A 16,309-nucleotide genomic window follows, 5' to 3' on the forward strand; every position below is an offset into this window, starting at 1 on the left:
TCCCAATTTCACCTGAAAGGCATCAGCACTGTCTCGTTTCCAAAATGATGAGGACTCAACAGCATTACACATGATCTAATTTGCGTTCTCCCAATGACTGGCTCATGGTACTAGGACACCTTTCCTTTTCCACTTGAAAGACTTTCAAAGGGGGTGATTTCCTCCCAACAAATTAATATGAAGGCCATTAGGACACTGACGGGGAATCGTCCTTGGCCGTTGGAGTTTCTTATTCAGAGTCAGAACAGAGTCCTAACTAGAGGAGAAAAGAGCAGAGCACAGACAGGTAGGTGGTGAGCCTCAGAGGCTCCTTTGGTACATGCCCAGTTGCTACTCCAGCGCATACCAACCACCAGGAACATTCCAGAGCCCAGGTCAGTTCCTTCAATGAATGGTGTGTTGACCTTCCCACACATGCAAATGAGAACTGACATCAGAGTGACACAAATTCCTGGGCCAACCTTTCCTGGGGACAACAGCAGTCCTCGGTGGGCTCACCCTGGTTCTACTTCAGGCCCTTGGTGCCAGCATCCTCGCTATTACCATTCTAATGACAGGAAACCAGGCTGGCCAACCAGGCTGCGTGGAACACAATCCCAATCCCACATTTGGGAGGCTAAAGCAAGGGTCTATGAGTTCGAGGACAGTCTGGGTCCTTAGCAGGTCCATACCAGGCCATCTTGGGCTATGTGAAAGCCTACCTCAGACATGGCTCTTGTACAAGACCTGGGTTCTCTACCACCCTCTCTGGCTTCCTAGACATCTGTATGCATGGAGACTCGCATATGAATAAAAACATACTAAGTCAGGAATGAGACAGGACAGTGACGTTTTCCCCAGCAAACTGATGTCCAAAGTCCCACATTTAACACACACAGAAGCCAACTTTAAATCTTGTTCTCTGGCCCTGGAAGCCACAGTCCCCAGAGGATGGGGTAACCACTGTCCCTTCACGTCATGTCACACTCTTCTCCTTGCTCCAGGCCAGCCTGACTCATGAGTCCAGACAGTCCACAGGCTCCTGGGAGGCCACCTTTTCGGCCTTGTTGCTATGTGGTCCATGCTCCTGCCTGTGTGCTGTTCTGGAGTCTTCCATGGGCCCAACACTGGAGTCACCCAAAACCTCATTTTTAGAACACTGTAGTAAGGCACTAAGTGGGAAGTAATGGGCTGATTCTGAACATCATCCTCACCAGGGTCTAGCTGGCTTAGAAATCACATCAAGAGCTACTGGTTTTGTGGGATTTGCTGGGTCTGTCCCCACCCAGCCCTAGGCTGCTTAAGAAGGGCTCCAGAAACCCAGGCAACATTGGGTCTGGCTGTCCCCAGTGGTCAAGGCAGCTGCCAATTCCCTGTCTTTCTAAGCCATGAAAAAAAAAAAAAAAAAAAAAAAAAGCTGTAAGCTTAGTGAGGGTGGCACCAGGACTAGGACTTTTCTCTAACATTCCGCCCGTGTTGGGAGGGAGAAAGAGCCCTCGGACATTGTCACCAACTAAAATATTTCGGTCCCTGATCTGTGAGAAATGAGAGCTGGAAGCAGTTTAAGAATCAGAAGGACAGGGTGTGCTTCACGAAAGCAAAGAAATTCAGATGGAAATCCACTATGGCATCCCAGGGTGGGCAAAGGTGGCCTCTCCCACCTGCCAGCTATCCCATTTCTCAGAAACCGTTGATCCTGCAGCCTCACACTGCAGAATCCAGGCAAACATTCCACTGTCCCTGCCCAGCCCATGTGTGCCACCACCTCTCTTGACACACCCTGTCAGCAGGTCTGTTTAGCCCCAGCCCCAGGCAGAGCAGAAAATGGCAGGTTCTCAAACCAGGTTGGGCCAAGGTGACTCGTACTACTTCACGGGGAAGAAACAGCAGGGACGGCCAGGCAGGGATCTGCCAGTATAAGCAGGGCCTTGTTTAGTCACCCCAGCTAGGGCTACCTGAGGACAAACCTCCAGGCACAGACCAGTATAAAGAGCTGGCTCAGCCTCTGGCCCACAGCAGGCCACCGACAGTGCTCGGCAGACCCCTAAGAGCTGTCTCACCAGCGGCTCTGCCACCTGCATCCGACCACAGACTGAAACAGCCTGCCATCTTCTCAAGAGGAAGCACAGGGCCACCTGGGCACCAGGCTACAAAGGCAACAATGTCACAAGAAACCTAGTCACTAGACTGAGGTGCCCAAGGCCCTTTCCACCCTTGCTAGCCATTCAGACACCTACCCTCTTAGTACCTGGGTGTCCCTTCTAGAAGTCCCCCAAACTCACACTGTGACTCAGTAACACAGCCCAATGGTTGCCACATCCTCTGCTGTCAACGACACAAACAAACAGCAGCTACTCAGGTGTCCTCTGTTAAGAGTTGTGTCTTCCCCAGTGAAAAGGGCTGACAGAGGGCCCTACATACCCTAATCACACCTATCCCAAAATCTAACTTGTGCCCACCCTTGCTGGCTAGCCTCAAGGGTCCTCTGAGTGAGGCAACGCTGTCAAGTGGGGGGGTCAGAAACTCTAATTATAGATAAAGCTTATAATTAGCCTCTGGTTAATTAAAAAGTGAGAAAACTAATTATTTAATAATGTCATTCCCTTAATACGTGTAATCCTTGGAAATGCACTGCCCCAAGAGGAGAAGGGGAGGCTTTTGAAAGAATCCCTGGAGAAACAAACCAATCCAGTAGGCCTCCCAAACCTGTGCCCTCAACCCTATGGACATGAAAAGACCTAGCCAGGCAAGCGCTGGGGTCTGAGACAGCAGGAGCTTGGGAAGGCTGTCTCCTTACTGTTCATCATCTCTGCAGGATTCCATCAGGGATAAATGGATGGATGGATGGATGGATGGATGGATGGATGGATGGATGGATGGATGGTTTTTCAGATCTACCTCCAGGTTACAAGTCCCTGGCCACATATTCTCACAAGCAAGCCTCACCGAACACCTGTAGCTCCACCCATCCCCTCTCCATCCCAGAACTCAGTGGGATAACACTGAGGCCCGAAAGCTTCAGTCTGTGGGATCAGGAGAGGAACTAAGAGGGAGCACTCTACACCACCTCTAGGGAGACACAGGAACCCCCACAACAGGACAATGTCACCGAAGCCATTGGCATGGCACACCTTCCAGAGACGACTCTGGAGGGCGGCCATCACTAGGAAGGAGGCCAAGCAGTCACAGCCCAGCCATGGCTAAGGACAGTTCTTGTCCCTTCACCCAACATGATCGAGAGTGGCCCCAACCTCCCTGCCCAGAGCTTTCCCATTAGCAAATCACCCAGTTCGGCCATGCTAATACACCCACTGAGGTGCACAAACCATCGCCTCCTTCCAGAAGCAGCCCTGTTGCCAGACACTCACAGCATCTTCCCCTCAGGTCAGCATCCTTCAGCATCCTCAGGTTTCAATGTCAAAAGCCACCCTAGCAAATCCCCACGGGTGTCTAACACTCTCCCACTAAGCCCCCTCCCCACTAAGTCATCCCAGCTGACCCACACACACCTTGCCAAGCTCTTGCCAAGCAGAGCCGACTCTAATGTGTCAGCTAACAGCGCAGTGTATGCCTCTGTCAAGGCAGAGGGTGCTGCTTGGTTTTTGTCAACTTGACAAAAACTGGATATATCTGAGAAAACCAATCTGAGAAAATGCCCAAGAGCAGAGGGGCCCAGGGTTCTCATACTTATCAACAGGGATTAAGTGTCCCACATCACCAAGTTCAAGGGATCAGCATGGTTCCAAACCACCTCAACTGCAGGCAAAGGCTTGGTGCCCCACATGCAGAGAGCAGACAGTGTTTCTCAGCAACGCAGGGACCCCTGCTCCAGGTTCGCAGACTTGAGTCCAGAGAAGATGCTTTCCACCCAGAAGGCCTGACCTAACAGCTGAGGCTGCCCTGGGCTGGCCACAAGCTTGTGACAAACTCCTCCCTCCTCCTGATCTCTACAATGCGCCCTGAGAAAGACCGGCCGAGGTGGCCAGAAACGACACCATTCCAAGGAGCTGCTTACACACTGCTCCCTTTCCTGCTCGACTTCCTTGTGTCACTCAGCTTTTTCTGCTGAAAACATCAAACTGCCAGGCTTCACCAGACACAATTAATGCTCGGGGCACTGGGGAAAAACAATTAGCCAATTAAAGCTTAATTAACTGTAGACAAAAACCAAGAAGAAAAGGCTTGCACCAGTTGCCACAGGATGAGTGAGAAAGCCAGGCTCCTCATCCCCAAGTGGGGACACCAGCAAAACAAGAAACGACACAGACACGTTTCTTAATGGATGCTCACAGGACAGGAAGGGTGACCCTGAACACTGCACCAGAGACTGAGATACAAAGAAAGCAGTAATTGAGCACACACACAGTGACTCGCAGTGACCACAGCACACCTGGAGTGTCTGTCCGTGGTTGCTTCCTAGGGTGTGGGCTCCTACTTCCTCAGAGCCAATCCTAAGTGAGCAAGGAGGGAGTCCACAGGTAGAACAGGGTCTAAAAAACTCTCAAAAGAAAGCCCAAGTCTCTGTCAAGCTCCAGCCCCACCCACCTTGTACGGCCCCATCTTATCCTACATTAATCGGAGTTTGTCCACCCACTGGGCCCATATGCACCTCCCATCCATTGCACACATAGCTCTGGAGCTTCCCACCCCACCCACCAAACCCAGAAACCCTAAAAACACCTCAGCCACCTGTGCCCACCACCACACAGAGTCCGGGACTCTGCCTTTCCAGTCGTTGAGGTTTTTGAGCCCTAGCACAGGCTGAGCAAAGCAGAAAACACAACAAAGAGGCCCATCCTCCATGACATCCCCACACCACCCCCCACCAGAAAAATCAGGAAACCCACCCCACTGGTCCTGACCACTAAACCATGCCAGTCCCAAGTCGGGATTGTCTCAGGTCTTACAGACTCAGCTAGCACATGAGCCTGCTTCTTTTTTTTTTTTTCTTTCAAGTTTTCCAAGACAGATTTTCTTTGTGTAGCTTATACTAGCCCTGTAGACCAGGCTGGCCTCAAACTCACATCTGCCTCCCTCCCAAGTGCTGAAATTAAAGGCACGCCCCACGGTCACTTTTCTTTTTTTTTTTTTTTTAAGTTATATATTTTTGTTTCATTTGCATTGGTGTTTTACCTGCCTCTTGTCTGTGTGAAGGTGTCAGACCCTCTGGAACTAGAGTTACACAGTTGTGAGCCACCATGTGGGTGGTGGCTGGGAATTGAACCTGAAAGAGCACTTGGGTACTCCTAACCTTTGAGCCATCTCTCCAGCATGAGCCTGCTCTTACCGAAGGGGCTGTGTCTTAACCATGAAAGCCTGCCTGAGGACTCACCCTACAAATGAACTCTGGTAGGAGACCATCCGGTCCATGAGTAGCTGGGACAGATATCACTCACCAATAGTTGAGCCTCAGACTCATGACTGAGTGTTCCAGGATTTGGTGTTATCAGTCAGGCTGTTCCCTTGACAGACAAGAGCACCCCAAAGCCTAGGAGAAAGCAGCAGGGTATCCAAGTTCCCCAGTGCAGCAGGTGCTCCTGTCCACTCCAGCTTGGCGGAGGAAGGAGTCCTTTTCAGTAAGTGGTGCCAGGTCATCCATGAAGCCCAGTCCCACAGGAAGCTTCTGTGCCACATGCCTGCACTCCAGCACACCGATTTGGCCCACTGCACATTCGCCTTACCATCTAGAGTCAGACCCAACAAGCTCCCAAGCCTTTCCCTCGGCTTCCACGCCTCTGACTTACTGCCCTCAGCACTCCTCAGATGCCAGTCATAACCCCCAGGGGGTACCAGCATCCAACTCATCACCCTGGCCTCCAAGCAGAGCCCTGCCCTTCATCACCAACACTAGAAAAGAGGTATCAATCTTTAGTTTACGTTCCTCTCAGCCTCAAACCTTGCCATTTCCCACGAAGCCCAGTAGACCCACATACAGCTCTTCACAAGGTTAGTGTTCATAGCAGCATCTCAGCTACTGACCAGAAGCATCCACCACCTCCCCTCCTTCCAGCCTGTAAGAAGTAAGCGACTTCAGCCTGAAAACCTCAGAGCCGGGTGCAGAGACCAGAGCACCTGCCCAGCATACACGAGGCCCATCTGGGTTCCATCCCCAGGACCATGGGAGAGACAATGTTCTCGCTGGCAGTTATAAGCCAGAGTGTGTGTGTGTATGTGTGTGTGTGTGTGTGTGTGTGCGCGCTCAAGAACACATATGTGTTTCTACGTTTACACACTCAGCATATCTGATCTTCAAGTTCCGCTGGAAGGGTGGGCTTACAACCTGAAGTGACACCCACTAGCAGAGGTGTGGAGGAAAGTCTTCCAAGCAGGGACTGGGAAGTCACAGCCAGCCGCCCCTGCCAGGAGCCCCTGCCAGGACTCTGCCGGGAGCCCTGAGGCCACTCGGATCAATGGCAGCTGCATTTTAATAAGTAATTAGTACGAAATGGATGCTGCAAAAAGGCCCAAGTACCTCCCAGACAGCATTAAGCCACGGTGTGCAAATGAACTTGGCACAGCAGGGGCTGGTGAGAGCCAGCAGCCAGCAGCAGAGCATCTCAGGAGAGCACAAGGCCCACTCAGCAAACTTCCTGAACAAATATTAGGGGGAAATGTGGAGACACAAGGAGGCTTGAAGCCTGGGTGTGAAGATCAGGGCGTCTGACCAGACAAGGCCGGAGACACATCCATACACAGATCCCAAAGGTATCCCTCCAGACACCTGACAGTAACTAGGGCAAAGTGGCAGCGTGTGACATGACATCAGAGGCTGGGTAAGGCCCACACTCCATGGGGTACACCCCTGGCCACTGCCATGGGCTATAGCCTGCCCACTTAGTCAACATTAGTACAACCCCAGTGTGACTCCGAAGACTTGCCACAGGAAGATGTGCAGTTGTCTCATCTGGCCTCTTCCCCAGCAGTTTTCAGGGGACAAGGATCCTCAGAGTCATTTCACAGATGGGGACACTCCAGGGAGGCAGTCTGGTGTCAAGCCCAATGACATCTGGGGTTTGCTTCAGAAACCTCTCAGCTGACCCACTTTACCTGGCCGCCGGAAACATTGGCAAACACACCCCGCCCCCAACTCCCATCCTGTGCCAAATTCAGAGGACAAAAGGTAACGTCTGGAGGAGGGGAGAGGTCAATGAAAGGAACCACAACAATTTCAGGGGAAGAAAAGACCTGGAGAGGCAGGCTGGCCTCCTCCTGTATCAGTTAGAGGTGGCTGTCAGGTGCAGGGCTTGCTGTACTCTGCAGAAAGTGTTACACAGATAGTGATTCCTGCCTGCAATCAGAAGGATGAGGGCCGGGGAAGTAAGCTGAAGGAACAGTGGGTGGGACAGAGAGAAAGAGCTCCTGAAGGCTCCTGACAGGCATAGCAGGACATGCCCAGGTGAGCGCTGCCTCCCTACCCCCCACTAGTGACTCACCAGTGACAGGACTGCACCCTTCCAGACGCCATGTGGCTGAAACCTGGAGGTGGCATCTTGGCAGTGCGGAGTCTAAGGTTCCAAACTCCTGCGTCTTAAGAACTGTCCTCCTACTTCCTGCTTCACTGGGAACCCAGAGCTCAGGAGATGTGTGGAGAGTGTGTGGCTGTCACCGGCAAAGCTGCAGTCTTTATCTAGTTTGCTGCCCACTCAGAGACCCAGGCATAGCACTACTGCTACTCAAGCTGGCCAGTTTCCATGCTGCCCCAGCCTCGCAGCCTTCAAACCACCTTCTGGCTTCCACACCACTTCTGGGCCTCCTCACTACCCCACTTTCTACTCCTGGAGGTTCCTGTGCGATGCGGAAGCTCCAGGGTGGGAAGGACTCAGTTCTCGGTACTGGTGACAGAGACCAGCCATGACCTCCGTGGAAGTGAGAGGACTGAAGCTCAGAGGCTGCTGAGTGAACACTAGACCCGGCGGGTAAGCAATGCCAGAATCATCTAGTGGCCGTCAGTCCATGCCAAGGTCTTGCTGAGGGCCAGGTGAAGTGCAGTGACATTCCTTCTCAGTCAAGGGCCGCACTGATTAGGAGCAGACCACCATGTGACCCAGCTCAGTAGCTCACCGTCTGAGATCAGTCTGGTATCAACAGTACCATCTGGAGGGGCTGCAGGTCCCCAGGTCAGACCCCAGCTGGGACATGCATGAGTAGCCTAGGACATCACTCTGGAAACCAAAGCCCCTCCCAGGGAACAATGAGCCATCTACTGAGTCAGACCTCTTGGAGCCATCAGGGTTCCCTGCCTCTTAGATTCTCCCACACTAAGGCTCTGGCCTTCATCCTATCAGTTCGACACACTGACACACTGACACACAGACACACTGAGGCCTTGGTGTGCTGCTTCTTAACAGAAACTCATCTCCCACCAGGACTTGGACAGTGTAAGTTAGCACTGAAGACACCGGTTTGTGGACACGCCCAGGAGGACAGAAAGCAGGCAAGGAAGCCAGGTTGTCAACTGCACCATCAGGGCAAGCCTCACTTAGCAGAGCCAGAGTCTGGCAGAGGCAAAGAGGACAGCATACAGCTAAGAGGACACAGCAGGCCCAGGGAAAGCTTGTAAGGCCTTCCAGGAGGGAGGGAACAAGGGAGGGAGAGAGGGAGGGAAGGAGGGAAGGAGGGAGGAGGAGGGAAGAGGGAAGGAGGGAGGGAGGGAAGGAGAAAAAGAATGAGGAAGGGAAGAAGGGAGGGAGGGAAGAAGGAAAGGAGGAAAGGAGGAAAGAAGGAAGGAAAGGAGGAAGGGAGGAGAAAAGGAAAGAAAGGGAAAGAAAAAAAGGAAAGAAAAGGAAAAAAAAGCTAGGAAGTGGTGGTGCACACCTTTAATTCCAGCACTCAGTTCTAGGCCAGCCTGGTCTACAGAGCTAATTCCAGGATAGCGAGGGCTACACAAAGAAACCGTGTGTGTGTGTGTGTGTGTGTGTGTGTGTGTGTGTGTGTGTGTGTGTGCATGAATGGGGAGGAGCTAAGGGGCTTCCTGTCAGTACAGGTCAGAGGAGAATATAAGGAAGCTAGCAGACTTCCAAAAGGGAACTAAGAGACAGAAGGGCTTAGGAAAGCTGGGGACTTCTTCCTAGTGAGAAGTAGGGAAGTTCTGGGAAGGAGCTGAGAACAAAGGGAGCAGAGGAGGTTAAGTGTCATGGTGATAAGAACCTCAATCCAGGGTATCCTCAAGAGAATCATCCCACTCACAGAGAGATGTTCCTTAACGTGTGATAGGGGCTCAGTGGGATCAAAAGAGTGTCCTGGCACACTGGTGTTGCTTTTCCTGTAATGGCAGACAAAGCAGTCAGCTCTGAGGTAAACTGGTAGAGGAGGAGAAAAAAGAGCAGCTGAAGAGGTGGAGTAGATGGGAAGGATGTTGGGGAAAGGGGTCATATAGTGTCTTTAGTAGAGAGATGGGCATAGGTGGCCAGGGAGATGCCAAACGGAGAGACTGAGAGATGTGTGTTGAATGTCCAGGAGGTGTGGCGGGATACAGGAGCCAGAGAGACACTTCAGAGAGTACCTGTGGAGAGGCGAGCTGTGGAGGGGAGAGGCTGCTGAAGAGGCAGGCTCTAGAATTAGAAGTCAGATTGGTGAGTGATGGAAAACAAATAATCCACACAATACCTTAGGAGAGTCAGATCAACAGCTTGGTTCTGAGAGGCCAAGACCCTGGGAAAGGGACTCACACATGCCGCTTTCCAGCTTTCAGCACCGGAGGAATGAAAAAGGAAGCGTGTAACTATTCTCAGGGATGGTTATGAGGGAGAGCATATCTGGGAGGGGTCCAGACTAACCTGGACCCTGGGGGCAGGGAGGAGAGAGTGGGAGCACAGAGAGCACCTGGGAACCAAGAAGACATGTAGACAAAATGGCTGAGTTATATAGGAAAGAGAAGCTGAAGAAGGGAAGAGTGGCTGGAGGTGGGGGTGGGGGGTGCTGGAGAGGGCTAGGGCATAGTGTGGGCAGGGGGAGTATGCTATCAGGATAACTCTAACAGCCGCTGGTGAATAGGAGGAGACTGGTGGCCAGAGTCTGCTTTGATATGTGAAGTACGACCCCGGTTAGCCATTTGTCCATTTGAACTTCTCTGAGACCTAACAGAGACCACTCCACTATCCTCCCCATTCTGCGTCTCTCCTCCTGCCTTCTTCCATCCTTCCCCTGTTTTCTGATCCGTCGAAGGATATACTTTACCTTTGGAAGCCCTGTGACCTCTCACCTCAACCTAAAAGACAGGTTAACATGCTCAACAATGGTGGCCACCATCACAGACAAAAATGTCAACAGCGACAGATCTTGGTCCCTCCCTGTTCCCTGTTCCATCACTGCCCACCTCTCTCTACAATGCAGGCCTGTCAGTGGACCTTATCCACACCGGAGAAGACTGCACAGCAGTTACTAGCTGCACAGATGTGGAAGTGAGGCTTAGGGAACATCTTAGCAGGAAGGCAGTGAACCTGGACTTCCCAGTGCCATGTTGAAAGAAAGAGGTGGGAATCCAAAAACAGTCATTGACTTCCTGTTCCACAACATGGGAGAACAAAGCCACACAGCACAGAGGACTGACAAAAACGCAGTGCCCACATCACAGGGAAGAGTCAACTGCTATCCTGATGTCTGTCATTTCTAGGAGCTGAAATCTCAGAGGAAAACAAACAGAATCCTCTCCAGGGTCCACACCACACTTCCAAAGGGGTTTTAGGTTCCAAATTCTTGGGAAGAAGCCATGGGGTGGCCACAGTTCCGCCCACCCTGGGCCTCTACAACTGGACAGACGATGGCAGGGACAAGACCTGCAGATTACATCACTAAGTCGGCAGGCACCTTGCAGCCAGCCCGGAGCCCCAGCAGCCCGAGCCTGGCTTCTGTGCAGCACAGCCACTCTTGGCAGTCCCCCGGACAGAACTCATCTGAACTAAAACCTATTATCTTTAATTTAACTCTTCGGAAAAACACCAGGAAAGCAGCCAAGCAGTCACTTCCGGGACTAACTTCTGGATCCCTCTGTTCTCGCTGGAACCAGGAGGGTGAAGGACCAAGAGCAGGAAGAAAACGCTTGACACTAAGAATGACGAGATGCTAAGGATTCATTTCCTTGCTGAGTTCTTCAAGCAGTGCCAGCCCTGATCTTCCTGCCCAGCGGCTCAAAGTCCCGGACTATCACAAGGCAGGTCTCATGCAGGTGAGCTAACAGAGCTCCTCTCTCTCTCACCATAGCTAGCCTGGCTCCCACAGAACCTGAGGCAGAGAAGGCCCGGAAGACAGATGCAGGGGACGTCAGGTATCAGGTAGTCTCCCCGGAGTCGGAGTCGACGTTTCCCCAGACCTCTAGGGCTGTGGTTCTCAACCCCTTCGGCAATCTCTTATCTCCAAAACAATTTACACTGCCATTTATAACAGTAGCAAGATTGCAGTTAGGATGTTCTTACTTCAAACACAGTTTTATGGCTGGGATCACCACACCACGAGGAAATGTGAAAGGGTTGCAGCATCAGGGAGGTTGAAAATCGCTGCTCTAGGGTCTCAGAGAACCTCTCTCCCCAGGTACTCTAAGCCAGGAAAACAGAACAGAACCAAGGGTGGTGGGCCTCCCAGCCTCCACTGCACCTGCCTGACTCAGCTCCAGCACAAAGGGAATGGGGCAGAGCCATTGTGACCACTATGAGGACCTTCAGTCCAGCCCCACCTCTGACAGTACAGAGCTTGAGCACCCAGCCGCTCTTTAACATACAGACTTGCTCCCATGTCAGATTCACAGCCCTAGCGCTTAAATCTCCTCAAGCCCCGGGTCTAGCCTTGTGCTAACCACAGGTTGTCCCTATAAGAGGGAAGAAGGAAGGCAATGCATGGAAACTTGTCCAACTCAGAGAAGCTGATGAGTGAATCTGATGTCGAGTTGAGCCACAAGTGGAGACCCCATCAGCTGTACTCACAGAATGAACACCCAGCACCCGGCACTGAACATGAAAGGGGCATAGGCTGCCTCCCAGGGGCCAGCTCAGATGTAGAGCCACAATCTCAGGACCACAGATAGCTGCAGGGACAGAGCAGGCATTAGATACACACCCTTCTGGACAGTCCTTCAGAACAATGCCCTTCACCCACCCACTGCAGCCCCTATCTACAAATGGGGCTTGGAGAATCCTCATGGTTGTAGCCTGCTGGTGACAAAGACACATCCACCCTGCTGAGTTCCAGAGCTCCACAGCTTAGCTACCAGGCTTTATCCTCCAAGGGTACAAATGCTGTGTCTCTGCAAACAAGATAACTGAAAGGTGCACCCAGGGAGAGGCTAGCACCTCCCTGTGACATTCTCAGTTGGTTCCTACCAGCACTGGTAGTCAGACAATGCTAACAGCATCAACTCAGCGTGAGGGAACAGAACAATGGCCTGCCAGCCTGCTGGGCACTCTCTCTCTCTCTCTCACACACACACACACACACACACACACACACACACACACACACACCCTTCTCCCCCCCTTTCTCTCTACCTCTCCCTCCTCTTCCCCTCTCTTCTTTCTCATTTTCCTCTCCCTCTCTCCTCTCCCCCTCTTTCTCTTCTCTCTCATTTCCCTCTTTCTCCCTCTCTCTCCCTCCCTCTCCTCTCCATCTCTCTCTGTCCCTCCCTCCCTGCCAGCCTCACACACCATGGTCTGGAGGCACTGGGTTAGATGTCCATTCACACAGCGGGGGTACAGAGAATCCTGGCCCACCCAGCCCACCCTCAAGAACGGAAAGGATCTGAACCCCACCCCTCAGCTAGGCTACAGGGTCTCCACAGCAGGGTCATCTCCAGCCCTGATACCCCGCCCTATGACTCAAGGTTCAAGTCCAGCATCCACTCCCATTTCCCATAAGCATGTGGTGGGAAATGCCAGGGAGACAAGACCAAAGGCCAAGGTGAATAAAAAGGCCCTGGTGAAGGCCCCACATGCAGCAAGCACAGTGCAGTCACTGCAGGGCTGGAGCTGCCCCATGAAAACTGCTGATGATGACAAGGGACCCTTCTTTATAAACAGCCTGACCACACAGTTGGCCGATTGAGTGATGGGAACTTAATCCAGATTTATGTGCCTTACATCATGCATTCCACCATAGGAAATTAAAATCAAAAGGAAATTACATGATATTATACACTGAGCACTCCAGGGCTGAACTGCTGAACAAAGTGTGGGTTTGGTTAGAGTTTTCCCGTCTTTCTCTCTATATGGTTATTCCTGGTGTGTGTGTGTGTGTGTGTGTGTGTGTGTGTGTGTGTGTGTGTGTGTGTGTGTGTGTCTGTGTGTCTGTGTCTGTGTGTGTGTCTGTGTGTTCCAGTTTTCCTGTCTCCTTCTCTGTACAGTATTCAATGTCTGGTGTGTGCATGAATGGGTGCATGCTTGTATTCCAAGCACTCTCCAAAATCTAGGCCATCAGCCCCTCCTACCCAGAATGCTGTGGCAAACGCATCTCAACACTTCCAGGAAAAAGACCAGGAGAGAATCCCAAACAGACCTATCAGACCAAGACGCCACTCACAGGCAGGACACCACCAAGGCACCATCCGAACAGAGGGAAGCACAACTCTGCATGTGCACGATACTCTGCATGTGTATGATACTCTGCATGTGTATGATACTCTGCATGTGTATGATACTCTGCATGTGTATGATACTCATACTACGAATGTGCACAATAGGACCTCCGGGCAGCACAGAAACTACACAACTTGGCCTTGGCAGCATTCTGGAACCTTGGCCTCCGTGACCACACAAGCCTCTTGCATCTCTCATGCCTGACAAACCTACATCACTTGTGTGGTGCTAAGTTCTGCTGCTGACAGCTGGAGGCCTGGCCTCCTCCAGTCAGAGCTACAGTAGCCTCCCTATGCTTTTGTACCCAGAAGAAACCTCTAAAACTTGATCCCACAGAAACAGACTCTCAAAAGGAGCTGCACAGGACAGATGAGGCCAGTGGCTCCCAGAAGCCCCGTCCTGAGCACTAAACTGGCTTCAAACACTAGAGGAGCCTTGAGGAACAGACGGCTCAGCATGTATAACTGACGATTTTGCTCTCCCGTTCACATCCTGGACTCGTGACCATTTCCTCTAACACTCAGCCCCTGAGGATGGTCCTCAGGGAAGTCAGAAAATGCCTGTCTGCCTCCTCCCAGCAGCAGGCTGGAGCAGAAACAAGCTCAGGTCTGCATTTCCAACTCTCAGTCCCCGACCCAGAAGGCATCAGAGTCATGATCCTACCTAAACGAAATGAGCAGAGGCTGGAGGCATGACTCAGGTGCTAAGGCACTTTGCTAATGTGACTAAAGCCCTGAGTTTGATCCGAACCACCGCAAACAGCAGTGATAATGATTACTGTAACCCCCAGCACCCAGAAGATGAAAGCAGAAAGATCAGAGATTCAAGGCCACCCTCAGCTACATACGAAGTTCAAGGCTAACCTGAGCTACATGAGACTATCTTAAAGGAGGCAGAAGCAGGCAGGTTTCTGTGAGTTCAAGACCAACCTGGGCTGTTACACAGAGAAACCAGGGTGCAGGGAGCAAACAAAGAATGAGTTACCAATATTTCTGGTGGTACCTGACGCTGTTACTCCATACCAATGCTCACCAGGAAGTCATCAATGAGGCCCAGCCTCCTGGCTTTTGCATCTGTATCTGCCTGGCCTCTGGTTCCTCTCCCTCACTAGAGGGTGCCTAACACACTCAGCTTTCACGACATCCTCCAGATTCAGACTTGGGTGGCTCCCCGAACTGAGAGGGAGAATCCATTCTCCCATTCCACCCTGCCACACAAACCTGGATTCAGCATGTTCCCATCTGTGTCACAGAGTTGGCGGGTGGCCAGCCTGTGCAAGCGTGTGTCGAGCCAACTCACCTTCCCGAAGTCTCGGACATCGAAGAGGTCGAAAGGGTCAAACAGCTCACTGTTCCTTAGTCCAAATCTGTCGTGGCAGACTTTGAGGAAGGTGCGAATATTCTTCAGACATAGGAACTAGAGAGAGAGAGAAAAGCTTTAGTAAGAGGACATCACAGAAACATCAGTCACATCTGTCACGAGCTCCTGCCTGGCAGAGGGATTAAGCAGCTTCGCAGAAGACATCCTCATTAAGGCTGAGGAGGTGGGCTGGAGCTAAGAACCACTGAAGCCTCCAGGCTCCCCCAGGGGGCAGAATGTTCCATCCACATTGGTCCAAAGGTGGGACATCAAATTAAAGCCAGCTAACACACACCCCTGACCTGGTGTGTCCTGTGCCTCCCAATGCTGACAGTCACAGCAGCAAAGCAACGTGCTGGCCTAGAGTCAACAAGCTCAACAGAGCACCTCACGCATATGCTCATCACACCCACGTGGGTGTGTACACAACACACACCTCTCTCTTCACAGGAACCAAAACCAACAGCCAAACTGTGTCAGTGACCACCAGGACCTTGAGAAGGAGCTATGCTGGACAGAGCAGGAGACTGTAGGAACAAAAGGCTGTGACTCCCAAACCAAGGGCTCAGAACCACCTTTCCCATTAACCTCCAGGCCAACTCTGACCCTGACTTGTGTCTGGGGGGAAGAGGAGGTGACAAGATAGTCAACCCCTAGTCCTTGTGGAGAATCAGCTATAAAGAAACTGACAGGAGAGACTGGAGAGATGGCAGTTAAGAGCAGGTGCCGCTCTTTGAAGAGGACCTCAGTGAGGTTCCCAGCACCACATCAAGTTCACACAGCCTGTAACTCTAGTTCCAGAGGGAATACAGCTCCCTCTTCTGGCCTTTGTGGAAACTGCATGCTCACAGTGCACATATAAACAGGCACACACGTACACATTAATCAATTGCACTTTAAAACAAGGAAACAATTATTAAATTTTTAAGAAACCGACAGGCAGAGGGGAGGAGGCCCCGGCACAGGCTGTGGAACTGGTTTAAATCTTGTCTGCCCAGAGTAAGAAGAGAGGTGACCAACGGTGGCCCACACTCCTGAGGTGCTTGCTAGGCAGGCATTGTCCTCTGATAGGGGCAGGGAGCAAACAGTATGTAGAAGTCATTCAGTACCCAATACAGCTGAGCACAGCATTCAAGAGGACCCTGCACCCACAGCCCAGTACAACTCAGGACTTTAGGCCAATCAATACCCATCCCTATATGGCCAAGCCCTAGCTCCTCAGCAGTTTAGACAAATGAATGGATTCAGATGTGATAGGCCAGAATCACAAACAGCATAAGCCCCAGCATAGCTCAAGGGGACAGAAGACCTAGTCCTGTGCCACCACCTTCCTGAGAGGATACAGGGCCCCTCACTACCTCTGCCTTGGGTCACACATGCTCTCTATATGTGGGGGGTGGGGAGGTGTACAT

At 51.8% G+C, this 16,309-nt stretch overlaps 1 protein-coding gene across 3 annotated transcripts in view; it reads right to left on the reverse strand.

Moving 5' to 3' along the window:
* Positions 1-16,309, reverse strand: part of VAV2 (vav guanine nucleotide exchange factor 2) — a 155,724-nt gene that overhangs the window by 104,008 nt on the left and 35,407 nt on the right. For all 3 annotated transcript variants that reach the window (XR_013975315.1, XM_080927506.1, XM_080927505.1), the window contains exon 2: positions 14,838-14,954. Coding sequence is in view for 2 of the 3 variants with exons in the window: in XM_080927506.1 (XP_080783632.1) it covers positions 14,838-14,954 (117 nt within the window). In the remaining variant the exon portion in view is untranslated. The remainder of the gene's footprint in view (positions 1-14,837; positions 14,955-16,309) is intronic.

This window comes from Micromys minutus (assembly GCF_963924665.1).
Source record: "Micromys minutus genome assembly, chromosome: 13".
In the NCBI taxonomy this organism is placed as follows: domain Eukaryota; kingdom Metazoa; phylum Chordata; class Mammalia; order Rodentia; family Muridae; genus Micromys; species Micromys minutus.